The sequence below is a fragment of the Phoxinus phoxinus genome (assembly GCF_949152265.1).
Source record: "Phoxinus phoxinus genome assembly, chromosome: 3".
In the NCBI taxonomy this organism is placed as follows: Eukaryota; Metazoa; Chordata; class Actinopteri; order Cypriniformes; family Leuciscidae; genus Phoxinus; species Phoxinus phoxinus.
Window position 1 is genome coordinate 15,598,994 of NC_136878.1, and position 22,208 is coordinate 15,621,201.

Here is a 22,208-nt window from a genome sequence, read left to right on the forward strand (position 1 = left end):
TGCCGACTTTTAAGTATAAAACAAAAAAACAGATAACTAAAATAACACAAATCTTGTTCAAAAGTTTATTAAATACTCTGTGTGGCAAACTGAATTTCAACATCGAGCTACAGTATGTTTACATATTGTATGTTTTTCCTGAATTCAAATACAAAAATGCAATCCGAATGCAATGTTTATATGAACCTTAATCAAATCAAAGAACATATCTGTTTAGATCACATGTATTCCAAACGAAAGTTCTGCGCACACAGAGAGCAACATTTACCATAGCATTATCATAGCAGCGAGAAGCAGCAACAATAGGGAATGCCAAGTGGCATGTTTACATTTTGACATACTGCACCCAACAATATGCCACAGCTTCATCAGGGCAGTATTTAATTTAATAAAGGGAAATTTGCATGATCCCTTAACATTTTTAAAAATGATAGACATTTAGCAGAATCTGCTAGGGGAATGTAAACCTACGATTACGAACAGGACCGTAGCAGTAAAGGGCGTTAAGAGGTGACCGCTCTGCCAATTGAAGCTTTATGCAGTGATTTCACACCAGCGCTGAGATGCTATGTGAGCTTCAATGGGCACAAATAATGGTGACTGGCGTGTGTGAGAAAGCTTATGTGAGAGAGGGATTTTAACTCACCTTCATATTAGTCACATTGTCCTTTTATAAACAACAAAACAAAAGTAAAGGGGAATCAAGATTGTGTGGCTTACAAAAGTACAACATAAATGGTTTGATCTAAACAGAGCTTCTACTGTGTGATAAATTTCTCTTTTGAATTTTAGGAGCAAGATTTTTACATGTTGAATTCTTTCAACTTTCCAGCCTAGGCTAAAGCAAAATGCTCTCTCGGCTTGAAAACTTCTCAGCTGTGTGACTGGTAAAGAAGCACTAGTCTGTTAATCCCTTTGTCTCGTCACTAAAGAGCTGATTGGCTAAACCCACTGACCACTGTAAACCACATCAACACCTCCCACTAATCTGTACAAAAGGTTTTTACCAGAGGTGCTATTTTTAACTCAAATAAAGCTGGAATAAAATAAAATGTAAATAATTAGATCAAAACGTAAACTTACAAAAAACGTAATAAAGTTTGAAATGTTGCCTTCTTAACTACCTGAAATAAAATAAGTTGAATTGACGTAATAGAATTACTAAACCTGAAATATATTTAAAAAAAAGGCAAAATAAAAATGGGAACAAACATAACAAACAAAACTACTAAAACTAATTAAAATGGAAAAAATACAAATACATGTAACTTAAAAAATATTAATAAACACTATAATAGTATATAATACAAAAAGAACACTGTTTGAAACAAAACACAGATTTTTTTTTCACGTAAAAATGTCAACAACAAGAACAGTTATTTATTCTATAATTCCATATTTTATACAATGCATGATATATACAGTCATTTCTGATATTAAATAAGACTACTTCTGAAGTATTTTGTTAAATATAAAACAGCTCTTAGAGGGAGATTTTTGCCTGATAAACTTGAGGTAATGTAAATAAAATATACATTTTATTTATAAGTTGCTAAGTTGCTGTAAATAAATGTAAATGTCCTGTGAGATGCTGTAAGCATAAATGAGCATTTGCATAGCTAATAATAAACATGTAAACAAAGATATTTGTAAAATGTGTCAGTTGTAAGCAGGAGTACCTTTGTCTCTGTGCGGCGTGTAGTTCCATCCTCTGAGGTAACCACAGAAACACGAGAGGTGGGTGTGCCGGGGTCTTCCTCTATAGTTACAGTCTCCTCCACGACCTCCTGGGGCTCCTGCATCATGGCCAGTGATGTCTGGTTACTGGGGCTCTGCTCCTGTGGGACAAGCAGAGGGCGGTGGTTCAAGGTCAAAGGTCACTCCTGTGGGATTAGCTAGGCATTCAAGAAAACCTTTTTACAGATTTAAATTATAGATGAGGGAATATTTGAATTTTGCTAATCCTTTCTACATGTAAGAAAGCAAATATGACCCAATCAATAACTTTAACCCTAACCCAAACTTTTCAGTGATGTCCGTCTCAAAACAAAAGCAACACATTTTGTATGTAATTAAACTTTTGGAAACAAGAAATACTTCTGGTTGTTATATATGATAACATATACATAAAAATTCACAAACAAACACACACACACACACACACGACCAGAAATTATTCAGACACTTTGACCTGACCATGTTTTGCTTAAGTGTTTTTCCTTTAATTGCTAATGCGACCTTTTTACACCACAGACTGAACAAAATTAAGCATTGCTTGGTAATTGGTTGACATATATTGACATTATCTAATTGTGTACTTAAATTTAACAGCTGACAGCTATTAGACCTAATTCATTTGTGAGACAGTAACAGAAGGATGGCCAAAACACCAGTTAAATATCAACTGAGAAATGCTGAAAACGGAAAACATGTATGGAGAATGAGAGGTTCAAAATAACATTTATTTGAAATAGAAATCTTGACTTGTCACCTGTTTTTAAAATTTATGCCATGAAATAATAAAGGCTTTTTAGATTTTTCTAAAAACTATTTGAGTGCCTTGGATTGTTTTTTTTAATGAGTGAAATCTTTTGTAATGTAAATTTAAATAGAACTCTTTATGTAAAAGTCTTCACTGTCAGTCGTGTGTACACAACATGTACTGTATTATGCAGCAAAAACAGAATTATATTGAAAACGCTGGAGAGTTGAATCTTCAGGGACAGGGTACAATAATAAAAGGGGAAAAAATGCTTGAGAGAGAAGAAACAGAACACCCCTGAGACCTTGTGTTATCAGACAAGGTAAATAAACAACAAACAAACTATCAAAATTCCTGAAGCTATAGTACTTGTAAATGAAAATATGAAGCAAAGGTGGTTGAGGCAACTGTAAATGACACAGAAAGAAACAACAGCAAACAGTGTGTGTGTGTGTGTGTGTGTGTGTGTGTGTGCTTGTTTATGTGATTTATGAGGACACAAATTTGTATAATGACATGTGTATTACACTGGTATTACAACTTAAACGTGGTTTATGAGGACATTTCATGAGTCCTCATAATTCAAATAGCTTAAAAAAACATAAAAAACAATGTTTTATTAAAAATGTAAAAATGCAGAATGTTTCCTGTGATGGGTAGGTTTAGGGGTAGGGGCAGTGTAAGGGGATAGAATATACAGTTTGTACAGTATAAAAACCATTACGCCTATGGAGAGTCCTCATAATGTAGCCTCATAATTGCACCAACAGTGTGTGTGTGTGTGTGTGTGTGTTGGCAGCAGCACAGGATGGCTGATGAGGGATGATGCCAGAGGTAGCCATTTGTTTTCCATCCATCTTTGAAGGCATTAACGAGCAGGCAGTTTTTCATTGATTAGCATAGCGGAAGGCTTCAAAGACTGTGGCAGGCCAAATTGATCCGTAGCCCATCTCACTAATCATTGACTTCTAGCCTTTCATGTGTCAATATCATTCCTCTGCGTTGGCAGTTCGAGCGGCTGCCTGTCCAACCTCAGAACTGCATTCTTCTAAGAGAAACTGAAGTCAAAAGAAACTTTTTCTTCCTTCTGGAGTGATTTCGTTTTAATTGTTCCATTAATTGGTCTAAGACAGGGGTGTCAGTATAAGTGAATTGACTGAAACCGATGATTGATGAGGATAAAAAACATCTTATCTGAAGTGCCTCACTCCTAATAGCCGAGTGCCACATGGATTATGCAGGCGTACCACACAGAAACAAAGCTTTGATTAACTTTCTGACAGCCAAGAAGCAAGCTTGAGCAGAATTCAATATGAGAAAGTAATGAGATACTTTTAAAGAGCCTATTAGCACCCATGTGAAAGCACAGATAAATATGCCTCTTTTCAACATGAATTTTTTTAATGGGAATCATGGCATAACATGAGAAATGGACACTAAATGTGTCTGTTTCTAAATGGCATTATGTTAATAGGAATTGAAACTGGGTCTTGGTTCTTCATATGTTGGTTGCACCTCATGGTCATTTCTTGGCAGCCTGAAGTGACCTATATATATATATCTTTGTATGAAATTACAAAATCTATATTGAAATTTAGATTAGTTCTCAGACTAATAAATTCTTCTTTTTTTTAAATGCTTGTAACTGTCCATTATTTGTAAATCATTCAAATTAAAATGTACAAGATTTTTTATTAAAATCCATTAAGGGATCATTTTCATACTGAAGGACAGCTGTGAAGACTAAAATAAATTCCGATGTTGTTGAAGACAAACATCTAAAAACGAAATAAAAACGGTGAAAAAAAACAAAAAAAAAACTCCGTCTCCGGGGACATTATTGGTTGAATTATCATGAAACAGAGGCTACATCAAAGGTCGTCTCATAAAACTCTCTGCTCGGAGGAGGATACTCTTGGGAGCAGCTTCACAGAGGCCAACGATCACTTTGTAGGAGCTACCGAGTTCAGAAGCTCAGCAGAAAAGTGTTTAAGACAAATAGGAGTGAAAAGATGTTTACGGGAAATAAATTACTTCTCTATTGCATCCAAAGTAAAAATCACCAGCTATTGTGCATCATTGTCCTGTTGTCCACTGAAAACATGAAGAGAATGTATCATGGAATCTAAAAATATACACACTTTTTTTCCATAGTGTATAAAAACTGCCGGTGAAAAATACTAAAATACAAACTATTATTTAAGATACATTCTCTGAAATTAAGTCTTGGCATCTTATGAGGTTTTGCTTCTAAACTAAACTGACCTTGTTTTTAAGGATTTTCAGATATTTTTGCTGGAAAACAAGATCCACATGCTGAATTTTTTATTGTATTTTTTAAACATTTTCTACAAATCCTTAAAACCACTGATAGGCATTTTTTTGTTCTATTACAAATGTTCCTCACATTTAAATTTTAAAATGTTCTACAAATCCTTAAAACCAATGAAAGTTCCTGACATTTGAACCTCATGATCAGAACAGTACTGGCCCTTACCCAAACCCTTAGAGAAATATACAGAACCAAAATGAGATCTGTGGGAGAGCTGGAGCCAGGTCTAGTTTATTTACAGTATAAAAATAAACACTTGACCATGACATCACCTTTCAGGATAGACACAGTATGCAAAACAGTTTCATGTTCACCAGCCATCCATGAAGTTTGTTTTCCCAGTGAGAATTACCTTTAAATGATGGGGCATAAACCCATAAAAAAAAATCCGACAGCCCTCATGAGCACGTTTTTTGTGCAAAAAAAGTCTCCTCAGTCAGCCGGACAGAGATATAGCTCAAAGACAGGCTGAGGATTTTGCCACCAACCTGAGCATCATTCAGTGGTGTCTTTATCACGGATGATCCGCGTCGCATGGGGGAAATCTGCTGCCACAGATAGCGGCTTTTCCTTTATGACAACTATTACACAGGTGAACTCCTGAACCCCACATCGCGTTTGTGTGTTTATGCGAGTGTGCTAGCATATAGAATTCGCAGAATTGAGACGGGAGTTTCTGGGCAACCCTACGGGCTTCAGAAAATGATTTAAGACGTTCTAAGGAACACCTACAACTCCTTTCTTCCAGACAAAGACAGTAGACTGACGATAGTTATGGCATGTCTAATACATTAACCAAAGATGTCTTTACACTTCTTTCTAAGTTATACATGTCGTAAATACTTGAACAAACAACTCTCTGAGCATTGAGAACAGATTAAAAGCTGTGGGAGAGTCAGGCGTTCCTTAGCAAAATGAACTTTGTTGAGGAAACAAGTTAGAGGAAGAACAAGAGCGCAGTTCACCAAGAGTTTCACCAAGGCCTTTTCATGAGTGTTATATCACGTTTCAAAACCTCTTGTGTTGAATCTGCACATAATTAAGGGTTTGGTAAATTGCACAGCATGGTTTCTTATGCAAAAGAAATACTAGGTAGGTTTTAATTTCACCCTTTTCCCTGTAAGGAGCGACGGTGAGATAAACATCAGTCTTCCATAATGGCAAATTGAGACAGAGCTGGAGAAGATAAGGTGAGCTGGAGCAAATAGAGCAGATAGGCAAATGAGAAAAAAACGATTGGCAATTAAAAAGCTTCTGAGTAGCGGAGATACTTTGCTATCAGGCCTGCTTCTGATCCACACTGGATAAAAAGACCACCCGTCTGTAAAGCTGAGAAATCAACGTTTGTGCTCTCCACACTTCACACCTCAAACACAACAACCATTTCAAGCCTTTCTAGTTTTGTTCTGAGGGTGTATTTTTTTTCACCATTGATGCATAATCTATCTATCTATCTATCTATCTATCTATCTATCTATCTATCTATCTATCTATCTATCTATCTATCTATCTATATAAATATATATATAAAGAGTGAAGATCATAATGTTATACTGCTCTTACTATTGCTCCAGGATTTAGTATGCATGTTTAGTACAGTATGCAAATGTTCTAGACGCACACTGTCCTATAATTTACTCACCCTCAAGCCATCCTAGGTGTATATGACTTTCTTCTTTCAGCGAAAAGTTTTTGTAAGAAAAATGTAAATAATTATAACTTTATAAATTGTAATCACTAGCTTCCAGTAACGGCTGGAGTCCCTGCGTATGACGTATAGGAGTAGCATGAGCTTAGGTGAGAGTAGATGCCTCTCGCAGTACAAAAAAATAGGTCTGGGAAACAAACTCAAGCTCCTCCGTCATTTCTCTTTGAAAACTCACATTTAAGACTTCTAATTAGTGACAATCCTCTGCGCTTCCGCGTTCCGCGGTATTTTTCTTCCAAAAACGCATTGCTTCACTTCAGAAGGGCTTTATTAACACCCTGGAGTCGTATGGATTACTTTTATGATGGATGGATGCGCTTTTTTGGCTTCAAAGTTACTATTCACTCCCATTATGAAGCATGGAAGAGCCAGGATATTTTTTTAATATAACTCTGTGTTCGGCTGAAGGAATAAAGTCATATACACCTATGGCTTGGGGTTGAGTAAATTATGAGATCATTTTAATTTTTGGGCGAACTAACCCTTTAAGGTAGCAATATGCACCCTTTATTTGGTCACAAAGGTGTACCTTAAAGGGTTCTGCCTCAGAGAGAAGCTAAAAGTAAAACAATTTTCCCTGATATACAGAAAACGTGCATACTATACCCAGTATGCATACAGTAATATACACCGCAGCAATAGTAAAAGTCTTAAGTAATACACAAATAAATAAATAAATTATTCCAGCCTTTAGATTAATTTGTCTCCAATGAATCTTTCCTATTTCACTACTGTTTAACCAACTATTAAAAAAAAAAAAGAGCTGAGGCTACTGTATACTGTGCAGTATCCAGAGAGTAGCAAGCTAGCATTCCATTCCAGCACTACTCTGAATGAAAAGTGTCTCCGATTTTCTTTCGATTCATTTGTGTCTGATTAATAGCTTCATAACCATTTGAAAACTGAACAAAACATCATCAACTAGCTTGATATCACTCTGGAGAAGGTCTGCAAGATACAGAGAAGATTAGTTTTCGCACCTCCACTTTGTTCATTACAGTTGCCATGCATCACCTGGGCCGCAGCCTCGCCGTCAGTAATGCATCGTGCTCTGGCTAACAGGATTTTAGTCAGACCTCACGGCAGCAATCATCGCTAGGATCTTACACAGTTAATCCATTTGCCAAGAGCGTTTGTATAACCTTGGGTCATAAGAGTTTCCCATCAACTTGCTTCTTTTCCCACATCCATCTTCATGACCGAGAGTCACACCCGCCATGCCAGGATGTGACAGCAAGCGGGAATTAGCTTTCATTTCACTGCGCTGTACTTGTGGAAAATTTAGCAAATAAATCAGACAATTTAAAAAACAAATAACTGAGAAGAGGGCACACGGATCTCCTCTGTATGACTGCCTGGGGAAGTTAAGTGGAAGTAAAATGGATGGAGGGTAATTGGATGGAGGGGACACGATGAGTGACAAGAAAGAAACTGAAGATTCGAGTCTGACTCTCAAGCCAAAGGCCCAAACCAATGGACAGATACGTCCCAACGGGGTTGGAAGAGGGGAAGGGAGGGGTTGGCCTTAACATTCCACAGAGAGTTGCAGATAACGGATGGTCAAATGCATTTAGAGACGATGGCTGGCAGATTAACTTAACTAAAAAAAGGGATGGAAGGACGAGGGATGAAAGAGAAAAGGCGAGGAATAGAGGCTAGCGGCCTGTAATGGCTCTGCTAATCTCTTTGTCCTTCTGAGTGATCCAGGGCCAAATCTCTGTCCTCTCATCGTCTACGAACACGGGGGCCTCATTTTAGACATTCCTCACTCATTGGCCGCATCCGTTTCTCTAACATCAGCTTTGAGAAGCCATTCTCTTTCTCCACTGGTGCCCTTGGTCACCCCTTTTATACTTTTGTTCCAGATTCTCAGGTCTAAACGAAAAGAAAAAAAAGAAAATGGCAAATCTCAAAAAACCTCAAAAGAACACCACTCTCTAACTCTGAAAAAATAGAATAGTATTTACTTAGTGAAGCACAACTTTTCGTCTGGCACACGTTTTCAAGCTTTGTTTGCATAATTAATAAAAATACATGATCTATGTGATTCCATTAACCCCCCACCAGTCTCGCTAGATGAAAAATATTTTTCCGACGGTAATTTTGAACATCTGGAAAGAATTAGTCACGTATCCAAGTTACACCCTTCTGAAAGATTTCTGGCATGGTGTGGCTTTACAGCAGGGCTTGAAAAAGCACACAGTTGCCCGCACTCTCACACTTTCACTCTTATAATTCAGCTTACGGTCAGCGCTCCCTTTCTGGAATGCAACACAGTCAGAGCATATATCAATCCTGTTTTCCTATAAAACTAGGTAAACACAGTAAGAAGAAAACAGCAGTCAAAAAAAAAAGGAACCTAAACCCTTCCAATTGAACAATACAAAAACAAGACTTTGCGATTACTTGAAAAAACTGTGTTAAGCAAGATAATCAAAACCATAACTAAAAATCATTAGTTAGCAGGCTTATCAAATAATGGATGTTATTTGTTATTAAAAGCGAATCTGTTGTAAAAAAAAAAAAAAAAAACATTTATTCATTTAAAATTGATTAATCAAAACAGCACTTAATGTTAAGACGTTTGCTAAGATAGCAGGATAATCAGTTAGTATGCTAGTGGTATGCAATGCTAGAGTGTAAATGTGTTAGCCTGTTGGCTAAATAAAAAAATTGAAAGACAAATGTATAATTTGACCATTTATAGTTTCTGAAATATAATATGATGTGACATAAGTTTTTCACGACTGTCAAAATGTGACTTTTTTTGCGGCCCAGCATACAGTAAGTCGCCATTTCACTGCAAAATAAGCGCAAAAGGTCACAAAAATATATATATTATAATCATCTAACTGAATTATTTTCACGAGGATACAGATGTTGTGCACGTGATGTCAGTGTGAAACAAAATTAAAGTGAACCTTTCTCACCTGCTGTCTCGCAGTGCCAAAAACAATGAAATTAAGATGGATGAAACACTAAATAAAAAAGTATTATAAGCTTGACAATACTAAAAGAGTTATTAAAAGCAAAGATCACGTAAAGAACTCTACTGACATACTGACCGATGTCAGACTGCCTGCAGATTTCTATGTGTGTGCTTGTCGCCTGTTAGCGCGCCGCGCAAGTACCGAATTGTGCGTTCTCTTTCTAGGCTTATCGCACTTGCACGGTTCATTCATCATCAACATTTTTTAAAATCTTGGCGAGATTGGGCGTGTGTCAGTATTGGATCCGTGATTTAAAGTCTTAAAGTGAAAGCAACCTATTAAACTAGTTGCCGTCTGTGTCGTTAATGTTATTTAAGCACTTACAGTATCTGTATCTTTTATGATGCATTTATTTTGTCCTATTGTCATTTGTTTCTTTGTTCTTATTTTATTTATGGCGGTTTAGCTTATTACTTAAAATAGACTAATTACTTGAGAACTTTTTACTTCTATTAGGCAAGTATTTGTTTTGCTGTGGTTTAATTATGAGATTTTGGTCATATTGCCCATCCTTAGTAATCATGTTATTAAAGCTAGATAGTACACCACTAGGCTAGCCTAGCTAGCTATCTAATAGCCTAACAATTTTGAAAATATATTATTATTATTATTATTATTACTACATTTCTGGGCAAGGCTGTGCAGCACACTCAACATCCCCCTTTCCAAGTCAGAAAAAAATTGTCCATAGGTAGACAATGTTAAGGTTTTAAAAGTTAAAATGTATCAAGATAATAAACAACATAATACATAATATAGTAAAGTATAGTATCCTTATTATAAAAATAAGCTCTTTATTGGTTGCACATTTCTGGATATTACCACCACAAAATCTGTTATTTTTATCTAAAAAAAAGAAGAACAAAAAGAAGTGAAATTAATTTTTACAGGGTTTAGGTTAATAGATAATTTATTACAAATTTCAACCTACAGAATAACTTTGCTTTGATGACACCGAGTTATGGGAGGTGCAATGACCTTGTGGGAGTTGTTTGTTTTCATAGAGGATGCCAAAAAGAGGGAGTAATACACAGTAGCACTGCATGGAATGGGTGAAGCAACTGGCTATTGCTATTTGCAGGGTTTTGGAGGGCAAAGGCCCATATGGACGTACATCAACAACAGCACGCATCGCAAACACTGTTTACTGGCTGCGAGTCAGCAATGTGGTCTCTCCAGGGAAATGCACTGGGAACCTTTGCCAAGAGATCAGTTCATGCAGGGTCTCCGGGCTGCGGCCATGGGCAGGGCAGGAAAGACATGTGTTTGACTTCCCCCTGTCACTGCTCTGGCTCCCGCTGTCCTGTTTGCTGCTTCTGCCACTGAAGGTCCAGCTGTTAACAGATCAAATATCAGGCCTAGGGACCAGCCTGCCTCTGAAACACAACACTGAAATACAGTCACTCGGAGGGCTGGATAGCAGCGGTGGGCTGTCATGGACATTTTAACAGTCTGGGATGAGTGATTGCGCTGTTCTCACTTTCTGTCTATCACATCCTTATCTTGTCCTAATGCGCAGCCACTCAGAAGTGATTAAATCAGCGATAGACTTTATGATTGCTTGTGTGTGTGAGCGAGTGGTCACAAAGTCACACCAGTGAGCGAGCTGCATCTATAGCACATGCTTCAGGAAAAGGAAGGGCATGTTGTCATGGAAGCCCTTGTTGATTTACAGCATGGCTTATATTGTGCAGTGAGATAAAGGCTGTGTAATATATCCAGTGACTTAAGGCGCAGTGCATGAGAGACGTACACACAGAGCTCTGGGCTCAATGCAATCTATCCTGCTCCTCGACCTGTTTAAGGTGGTTATATTCTTCACAATTCTAGATCTATATAGCCTTATGCATCAAATGCATAGATTTATAACGAATAGCCATTGTGAACTGGTGTTATAGTCATCCATCTCAATGCAGGAACATTACTTACGCACTTCAAGAGGCTCTCAGCACCTGAACTATACTTCACAAATGCTAAAAGCGACTGGCATTTCATGGCCCATTGACTAATGCATTGCAGCGCTGTTCCGTGTATGCATGCAATGCACGGCAGAAGCGTTCGGGAACAATGTCTGGGAGCTTGATCCACCATCTGCACGGTACGGCGTCACGGAGACGGTCCTGTGAAATCGAGGAGAGGCCGGATGATCCATTAGAAACCCAGCCGGTCCTGTATGTGCCGCCGAGATGGTGTGGCTATTCATACCTCATGTGAAAGGCCCATCTGTAAGCAATATTCTCTTAGGATCCATACGAGCCCTAAAAGCACAAGCTACATAAAGAAACTGGATCTGATCCTTGGGGCTTTGGAGGCAGCGGAGGAGAAAAGCATCAGCTATTGTTGCTTGTATATTATGATACAAGACATTTTAGGTATCTTTCAGCATTCTAATTAGTGCGTTTATTAAACACACTAATTATTTTGAATAAATTGATAAATAAAAATGCCTTAAGTTCAAAGTATCTTGCTCTTTCTCTGAAATTTACTCTTTGGAAAAACTGTAATATATAAATATATTAAGAAAAATATTCATTACACTAAATTTAACTTGTATAACTATTTCCTGTGTGAAGTGTGCATCTTTCAAAAGGTAAGAGCCGTCTAAAGTGGGTTATATGGTGTCCATCAAATAGAGAAAAAACGTGAGAAGACAGGCAAAAAGCAAAGGGACGAGTTAGAAAGAGATACAAAGAGAGAGAAAGAGAATAAAACAGAAAGAGAGTGATACTGGGGCATCATTAGTTCTAATGTATTCCAGCCCACTGCCATTCAATTTCAGCAGCCCACTACGAAGGTGTGTTTGATTAGCGACAGATTGGATTTTGATTTCTGGAATATTGCCTCCTAATTGCCTGTTTGGATTTCTAATCATAGATTAATGGCACACAACAAAAGAGCTTGTGGATAATACACCAATAGCTGAAGCGTAGCTAATTCATTCCCCCTACTCTACTATGGAGAAAGACTGCTCTTTCATTAAGCTAAAACAAAGGGCATTATTGTGCGTGACTTGCTTTTATAACAATCAACGACTCTCTGACAAGAACTGCACAAACCGTGACCTGTAAAACATGCTCTTTATGAAAGTATCATTGAATCTAGTTTCATCATAAATTATCGTTTTAGCCGCAGCTCACAGAAGTTACAGAACGATTACCAAACACTTCTGTAACAAGGCGGAAATGTGCCAAAGAGACTCCCGAGGCAGCAATCGTCTCTGTAAAATCAAAACCAAATATATAATAAAATAAATAAATAAAAAGCTGAGGTGAGATAGATCAGTTATGCTGGTAAAGTCGTACGATCTCTAAATATCTAATGGAGCTTTGAGCACTGAGGCTTCTCCTATGACTATCATTAAGCATAAAAAAAACAATATTATTCAATATTAAATATAATAATGTTTAATTAAAATGAATAATAAATGTAAAGAATTAACTGGAAAATAATACAGTTGTATTATTTAATTGTGTGACTAGACCTAATATATGCTGTCTGTGTGGAAAAAAAAAAACCTAACAATTGCATAGCAACACTATGTTCTGAATAGAACATTACATCATTGTGCAAATCGTATTTTATTCAGAAAATGCAAAAATGTAAATACTTTAGCTAAACATGTTTTAAGCTGATTTGAATTATTTGTAGGGTCAGAATAGGAGATTTCACAGCTGCCCACAGACAGCCGGATATCAAACCCTCATTAATACAGGAAGGAAGAGGCAGTATGAGAGAGATGGCTTGTTTTGGTGAGTGTGTCTGCGTGTATCCATGTTTGTGTCATGTCCAGAGATACCCAGCATGCTCCATCTAATTACAGTTGGATTCCCGGAAGAGTGACCCAAACAGCTCATCCATACAGCTGCCAAAACCATTTAGTTCCACTTCAACACCTCTCCATTCATCAGCCAAGTAACATGAAAACATCCAACTTCTGATTCTCCCTTTTTTCTAAATTACCAAATCCTAACTTTCGAAGCCATAGCACTTAAGAATCAATCATTACTGAAACACCACCACATTAAACCAAACCGTCTGAAATATGCTTTCACTACCATTCAAAAGTTTGGGTTCAGTAAGATTTTTTTCTTTTAAATAAGTACTTTTATTCAGTAATTGCACATTCAATTGTTTAAAAGATAAATGATAGTAAAGACTTATTTTTCTATTTCAAAATCAATGCTGTTCTTTTGAACTTTCTATTCATCAAATAATCCTAAAAAATTATTTATCACAGTTTCCACAAAAATATTAAGTAGAACGAACAACTGTTTTCAACATTGATAACAATAATGTTTCTTGAGCATGTCAATGATTTCTGAAAGATCTTGTAACACTGAAGACTGGAGAAATGATGCTGAAAATTCAACTTTGCACCACAGAAATAAATAGAAAACAAATTGTAATAGTATTTCACAATATTGTTTTTTGATTAAAACACGCAGCATACGCATAGTTGGTGAGCATAAGAGAAAAATCACACATTTTTGAACAGTAGTGTAAATTCGTAGTGCTATTAGTGGAGCTTTGGTGTAAACCCAGAAAGACTCTTAGCATTGTATCAGTCCAGGAAGGAAATACTAAGAAACTCTCAAGGCTTTCTGTCCTAACAACCTGGAATTCAGCTCCACCCCTGCTGATGAGGAAGTCAGTTAATCTCAGTGTAATGATAGTGTAAATTATAAACAAAATGACTCACTATAGCATAGTCACAACAAACATTTGAACAGCTTTGATGTACTACCGTTAGAATTGTACATCTATGTTCATTCCGAAAAGTGATGACTAATTCAGGAAGGTGGTTAGAGAGTTTAGTCATTAGTAATTTATCTGTCTGACAAGTCTTTTTTTAAATAGTGAATGAGGTAAGAGAAGGCTGGCAGATCTGCAACACGTTTTGAAGGACAGAATTAAAGGACCTAACTGAACTACATAAAACTACTTAACGCAGTAAATCTATTTTAAATCTATAATATATTTTACAATGTCATTTAACATTTGAATATTTTGATTTGTTGAAAAACATTTCTTAATATTATCAATGTTGAAAACTACTGTGCAGCAAATTATTTTTGTGGGAACTGTGATGCATCTTTTAGGATTCTTTGATGAATAGAAAGTTCGAAAGAACTGCATTGATTTAAAGTCGTTTTTTGTAATAATGTTTAAGACGTTACTGTCACTTTTGATCAATTTAATGCATTTTGTTGCTGAATAAAAGTTAGTTTTTTTCTTAATGACCCCAAACTTTAGTGCATAAATTACAGTATCTAATAAGTATTAAAAACTTAAAATGTATTTGATTAACATAAAGACAGGTGTATTTTCATTATGAAGAGAAGACCCATTTATGCCATGTGAAAAACAGTATGTGTGATATCATAAAGACATTCTTTTATAGCATAACTACATGCTTTTCAAAATTAAATAATTGTAAAAATATATATATATATATATATATAATAAAAATACAAAAATACAGTAAGTGGCTTTTTATATTGCTGTCATTGTATCAAAAACCAAAATAATATGGTAGATCATACAGCTTTGAAATGACATGAGGATGAGTAAATGATTTTTTCCCTCACATTTTTGACTGAACTATTGCATTAATAACCTGAATGGGCTGGAGTCCAAATCAAACCCGCAAATCCAATCTATGTGCAAATCAGGTCTGAGGTCCTCTCTAATTTTCTTTGAAATGTACAGCCAACACAATTTTGACCTTCTCTAAAACTTTTGTCTGTTCGGGACACATACAGCATCATACACTAAACCGAATAGAGAAATTATTCAATAAACGAGGGACTAGAGAGGTCAAAGTAGAGAAGGTTCCTATAACCCTGCAGACTAGTTTTGAGATACGCAGCACTGCAAAACAATCTCGCTCAGCGTTTCTTATGTCTTACAGTAAAGCAGCCTCAAAGAAACTTCAACAGCAAGAAGAGCAAAGAGTTCCTCTTCCACCATACAAGCGCATTTCCTGTTGTATTGTTTTTCTCATACTCTTATTCCCTTCAGGAGTCTGAATGTGAACTCACAAACATAAAGTCTATATGTCAGCACAGACGTGACAGGACGAAGAGGTAATAGAGAAGAGCCGCATCATGTCTAACACTTGACATGGGGCCATGCCGGGTAGTTAAGTCACACGAGACGTATCAGCCGTCTTCTCTGACAGTGTTTATATGTGCACCATATGTGTGGGGATTGTGGGTGGTGAACTCCACGAAACTAATTTGATTTCTCATAAAGGTCCACCTGCTTCGAGACAGACAGCGACATGTGGAGTGCGTCCTGTCTGTCCCCTCTCATTGCACTGACACTGACATGATTATGTTGATGTTACATCCCGAGTGGCACAGTCTGTTCTTCAAACATCTGTCCCTCTGTACAGCTTAGACGCTTTGAAATCCAAGACTCTCCACAAAGTCTAGCACCTCTCTGTCATAGTACCAACACCATAGCAACACAGAAGCAGTGAAGTGCTAGGGAAACGTGGGTTAAGGTTGGGCTGGCAGATCTGAGTAGCACTTATTAAAGGTGAAGCATGTAATTTCTGTGCAACTAAAAGCACCAAACAAACTTATTAATTGAAAAAAAAAAATTTTTTTTAAAGAAAATTCGAGTGGTCCGTACAGAAACTGCTGCCACAATGCAAGGGTGCAATTATGCATTTTTTTTAGGTTGTTCTGCATTGTTTTTAGTGCGTTGCTATGTGGTTGCTAAATAGTTATGGGGTGTTGTAAGGTTTACTTACAGGTCTAAGTAAAGCGAGTCCACATGATTGTTTTTTACACATATTATCATCCAACAGGAAAACATTAAGTCATATTGTTTAGGAAATTAGCAGCACAACAGGCTGCATACAAACTTGTTTATTTTATCATTATTTCAATTACATTATTGATTCAACATAATCGATTACGTTTATTATGAAATGTTTAGGTAAATCCCAAATCCCCTGTCATGTTTCACAGTAGTATGTGTAGTATGCATTTTATATTTACATACCTCAGGGCTTATAGTCCAAAAAATTTGCTCTTTCGGGTAAAAACATAGGAATTATTGTGTTTACTTCAAATATCTTTTTCTATTAATTGGGAGATGTGAGCATTGTGGAACGCTAAACTCTTACATGTAATTTATGTTTCATTCATACTCAAAGCCGGAGGGCAACCTCGCACAGAAAGTCCACAAGTGATACTCATAGGAGTAATAAAACTTATGACATCTCAGGAAATCCTTAATATGGACAAAGACATCTATCAGTGCAGCTGGATAAAATGCAGATAGAGACAGTTTGACAGATTAAACATGAAGAGAATGAACAAACCATTGTTACAGTATATGGTTTATCTGTGTTCAAGACATCTCAGGTATTTTCATAAGGATAATGTATATTTACAATGCAATGCCACTAGACATAGCCTTTATCGTGGCGTAGAATGCAATATAATAATATAATTTGTGCCTAAAGGCCATTGCACACTGAGTCCGAAATTCGCATACGAAATTTTCGCACGTCAAAAAATAAATACGACCTCACGTTATGTCAATCACGCTTGCACACTGCCTCCGAAACTTTCGTCCGTCATAAAAAAAAATCGAAACGGGTTCGATTTTCTGTGTTTTTCGCATCCGTAACAAGCAGTTTGAATGGTGTTTGAATGGTGCTTTGACAATTCAGAGCCACCGAATCACGAATACGAAAAAACGCATACGAAAATTTCGGACTCAGTGTGCAATGGCCTTTATTCTGTGATAATAAAAAAAAACTGGTTGGCGTTCAATTTAATTGTTCCTTTCCTATGGAATGGTGTTCTTCAAAATACAAACTAAAACAAAACAAAGTAGAGACGAATTTGACTTATTTATTTTATTTCAAGATTTCTACATCATTATTGTGAATTCTTTTGGCCACAATAATCGTGTAGTGAAAAATCTGATATCGTGACAACCCTAGTGGGAAACGTCTGTAACAGTGTGAAACAGACACATATTTATATATTTTTTTTTAACTTAAAATCATTTTTTACATTTTTTTTTATTTGACAAAATACCACTGTGTCCTTGAGTAAAAAATCTTTAAATTATTAGGTATGTGGATTGCGTGCAGTTCGCTGGTTGGCAAGCGTACACCAGCTAATATAGCTAGATGAGATCGAATAGAGCACACAAAACAGGCTTTGTTTTTGTAGCCCCTCAGACACTGATACGTTTATCAGTCTGAGAATCTACTTAATTCTCAGTAGATCTGCAGCTTACCTGAACTCTTCCAACATGATGAACATTTCATAAACAGCATATTGTTGGCCGGGACACTGAGGAAATAGCCCAAGCCAGAGTTCGAAGTATATCAATCTTCATGGCTCTAAAATGAGACTGAGATAAACTTGAAAAATGTTTTTCCAACCACAGCAGCTGTATTTAAGAGTGACGGGGGTGTAAATGTTTACTGAAGGAGTCTTAATTCTTGGAATGTTCCCAAAAGCTTCAGGCGACTCAGTGGGATGGTCATGGAGAAGAAGCACAGCCAAAATCCAATGGCATAAAATTTCGGATTCACTTAGATCACGGTCTGAAATTATATAGACAAAAGAAAACAGTGCTTTGTTATGATATAGATGGATCATGGAACTTTCATAACCCTCGGCCATCTGAAGTCGACAGGCATACAAGATGTGCCAATGAGATTAGACAAAGTTTGTTCTAGCAGAACAAAAAACAATATCAGTGAGCTTTGTAAGATGAAACTAGAACTACACATGCAATAAAAACTGAAAGACTTCATATTGGCATCATATTGAATAAATCCAATATTCTGTCAAGGTTCTCAGACAGCCTTCTCGCTAATAGGGCTTAAATGGGAAGATGACCAACCGAGCATGCAATAAAAGATACTAAAGCAATAGTGTTTGAAAATCACTAAAAGCGTGGTGATAAAAGGCTGTTAAATAATAATCAAAGAATTGCACTGGAGAACATGAACACAGAACAACAGCAACCTTGGAATTTAACTGCATTGACAGCAAAGCATTAGGCGCTGAATGAGCTGTCACAACATAAATAATGTTGGCAAATGCTAAAAACAAGCTAGGAAAATGCTATTAGGCCTGGAAAAGGTCTGTGTAGCCAAGGATAAAGGCGGCTTTGAACTATTGGCAGCGCTCAAATCACTTCTGTAAAGGCAACTCAATACAGTAGCTGGTCTTAATCCCTCTCAAAAGCAAGGGAGGAATATCTATACGCGCTCATCTTATTGGTTGAGGACAGCCAGAACCGATTTTTCCACTCTCTTCCCTTCGCCCTGCCTTCATTTACTGAAGAAGCCCGATGTGCAGTGGCAGCCAAAAGCGCAGCATCAACAGCTATGCAGAAAGCCACACTGGACTCCTATTTTGTGCCTGAAAACAAGGCCCTCAAATTCAATCCATGTTGAGAAGATTAAGAGGCTCTTCAGTGGCATTCCTGCTCCATATGGCTACAAGGTGCCTGCCTCTATTCGGTCTGAAAGGGCTTAACATGCCATGCCAAGAGACTGGAGTACCTGTCTCTATGAGATAAAGGAAAAACTGTCTATTTTCAGTTGAAAATACATCAATGGCACAGACATGGATTAAACTAGGAAATAGGTAGTTACCTTGTGCTCTAGGACCGATTAGTTTGCATAAAGAAGGCCTTTTTATTGTGCATTAAAATAACACTGGGGAACACATAAGAACTAAGATCTTTTCTGAAGCATTCTGGTACAGGAATATCATTAGTTCCTCTGTCAGTTCAGTTCATATTAAAATGACTCAAGTCTAATAAATATTATAAGAAGAATATTCCCTCCTCTTAATACAACCTCTTACTAACTAACAACAGCAAGTAGCAAATCATTGTTTTGCTGGGTTGTGAAGAAACTGGATCAATAACAGTGCATGTACAATGTATACATTAGCCAAGCTCTAGCTTATACTGCTGTAGTATCATGGTAAAGATACATTTTAACCACTGATTCTTCTCAAAAAAACTGGCTTTACCTTCACATTGTAGAGCACAGCGTCTCCTCGACATGATGCTATCCAGTATCCACAGGAATCAGATGCAGTGTTTGGGGTTCAAGTTTCCCTGGTGTCTGCGCGCGCAATAAGTGGGCGGGCAATATGCTAATGTTTAGTCTTGACGTCACAACGTTCATTTCATTGACTCAGAGTCGACTCTTACTTTTGAAAGACAATAACTTTGTATACGGTACACTTCCAGATTTAAAACTTTGCAGGATGTTTTCATTCGCTTGAAGAGCTATGTTACACACTATAGTGTATACATGAAAGGTCATTTTCAAAAATTCATAAAAGGGGCCCTTTAAAGGAACACTTCACCCATTTGCATTAGACTTTGTATCTTTAGAAACCCAGTCACATTTTCGAATGGTCATGGTTTATTCCCTTATTTTCCCCTGAGATGGGAGAAATAAGGATTTAAGTGTTCCACTTCCTGCTTTTTATGACGCAAAAATCGTCATTTTGCGTCATAAAAAGCAGGAAGTCAAATTTCTTTGAATAAGGGTAAGACTACAAACACTAGCTCATCATTTATCCAGTAGAAGGCGCTGTTCCGCATGTTTTCAACCCGCCCATAGAGGGAGGATCACACTCACAGAATGTACAGTGTCAGCCATTCTTTATTTGGAAGCTAAGCTAGCAGTTTCTTATTCTGTGGAGAAAGCTGAGTAGTAGCGGTGACCATCCTCTTTTTCCCGGACATGTCCGGCCGTCGAGATGGTCCAAAATGTCCGGGATTCGGCTTTTGCTTTCTGCAGTCGCATTCATAGTTTACATGCACACCTTTTGTTTCAATCTAACTGAATTCATTCCGATTGGTGAATCTGAATGTAGTGTTTACATGAACGCTAAACAAGTGATCGTTTGATGTGCGTTTTAACATTGCTAGGAAAATTCCCGCTCCTCCGTGAGAGATACGAGAACGGTGCGTCTCACAGGCGCCGGCGCCGCTCATCAGTAATCACGCCACCGGGCTCGCATCGTTCTCCGCGGCCGTCAGTCTCGTTCCTGCTCGTCACAGTAAACATGAGGAATGGCGACTGAAGAACGCAAAATCCGAATCCTGGACATTTTGGGCGACATCAAAATACTGGGCAGACTCACGGAGACTCACTAGTAGCATAGCCTTGTTGTTTAACTGCGATCTCTTACCGGTAGGCGTGGCCTCCTAGGGCAGCGAAGCAAGTGCATTCTGGGAGTTGTTGTCTTTCATCCCCATAAGCCAAAAATACATTTTCTGGCTTTTCTCAGTCTAGAAAGCTCCAAATTCAAAAATAATTTCACATTTCTTCTACATAAATGACCCATTTTAAATACACATTCATCTTTCCAGAGGTGAAGTGTTCCTTTAATATCACCCCACATCAACTATACCAATTGCAAGTTGCAGCGTTGTAAAGTAAACTAAAGACTATTGGCTATTTTTTTTTAATCTAAACCCTTCAAATTGCTCTAACTCCCCTTTTCAAGGAATAAAAACACAAAGTCTATTCATCAAACCATTGATGAAAATCTAAAGAAGTTATAGTCTGGACCCACCTTCAAGGCTCAGAAAGCATGAAAGGGATCTTTCCTTTCGCTGGAGAACTGTCTAACCCGTGTGATCTGTTCGAGAGATGCTGCAGGAAAAGCCTTGCATCAGTGAACCTGTCTGGGTCATTTCAACACTCCAAGTTTGGTAGCGATGCTGAAATCAAATGTAACTCCTTATCTTAGCCATAAGCTCTGACAGACAAGTGAAGAAGAGAATAGTGAGCAGCCATTATCTGTTTTTCAGATGGGTGAATTTTAATCGCCTCAAATGTCTAGCACAACGCACACAGTGGAAAACACCCCACAGGATTTCACTATAAATAGCTCTACTTCAGAAACTGGATTCTTCATTCATGACTCCACCACGGGCTCTTCCACACTACAGCATATAGTGTAACACAGCTCACAAAGGAAAATCAATTCAAACCTCATTCTACATCTCTTAGCATTACACAGCCTGACATTCGACACCCTGTTAGTAAAACGGGGATTTTCCAAATCATTAACGTGCAATAATAAAAAGCAACTCAGGTGGAAAAGTGTTTAATATCTGCTTTGATAGCTACGGGCATTCTGCATTCGCCAAGAAATAAAAAATGTCATAGTGTTAATCACTGAATAATCAATCGTTTAGAGGAGATACTGAATAAACCCTCATACTTTTAGAAGCCATATCATTAATGTATCTGCCGGCTTCTGTATACGTCATATCAATGAAGCATGATGAGATATCAAAAAACAGGGCGGATAAAGTTCTCTGAAAACTTATATCATCGCCAGCTTCAATATGCTAACAATAGTTAGATCACCTTAGGGGAGATTGCATGTTATCCTAAACAATGAGAACAACTGAACACAGGCAAGAGGCAACACACACATTTTAACTACTTATTTAAGTCCACTTAAAAGAAATGATTTACAGGGACATAAATAAAATAGATGCAGTCAAATGCATGTACATAATCATGGACCAGTGGCATACAGCAGATATTCACAATATTTAGCGTCACTCAGTTTTTATAGATACAAGTAGCACTGCCTATAGTAGCAGACAGAGCACAGTACTTTGCTAGCCGTTTAGCCATCTTTTTGGGCATCCCAAATTGTTGAA

The 22,208-nt window shown here is 37.3% G+C and overlaps 1 protein-coding gene across 31 annotated transcripts in view; it reads right to left on the minus strand.

Annotated features, from left to right (window-relative positions):
- Nucleotides 1-22,208, minus strand: part of arvcfb (ARVCF delta catenin family member b) — a 229,897-nt gene that overhangs the window by 74,611 nt on the left and 133,078 nt on the right. For 16 of the 31 annotated variants that reach the window (XM_079605639.1, XM_079605652.1, XM_079605646.1 and 13 more), the window contains 2 exons: nucleotides 1,680-1,838; nucleotides 647-667 (listed from right to left, as the gene is read on the minus strand). In XM_079605639.1, coding sequence (XP_079461765.1) covers nucleotides 647-667; nucleotides 1,680-1,805 — 147 coding nt within the window. In that variant the 5' untranslated portion in view covers nucleotides 1,806-1,838. The remainder of the gene's footprint in view (nucleotides 1-646; nucleotides 668-1,679; nucleotides 1,839-22,208) is intronic. The other 15 variants (XM_079605642.1, XM_079605643.1, XM_079605653.1 and 12 more) reach the window with 1 other exon arrangement.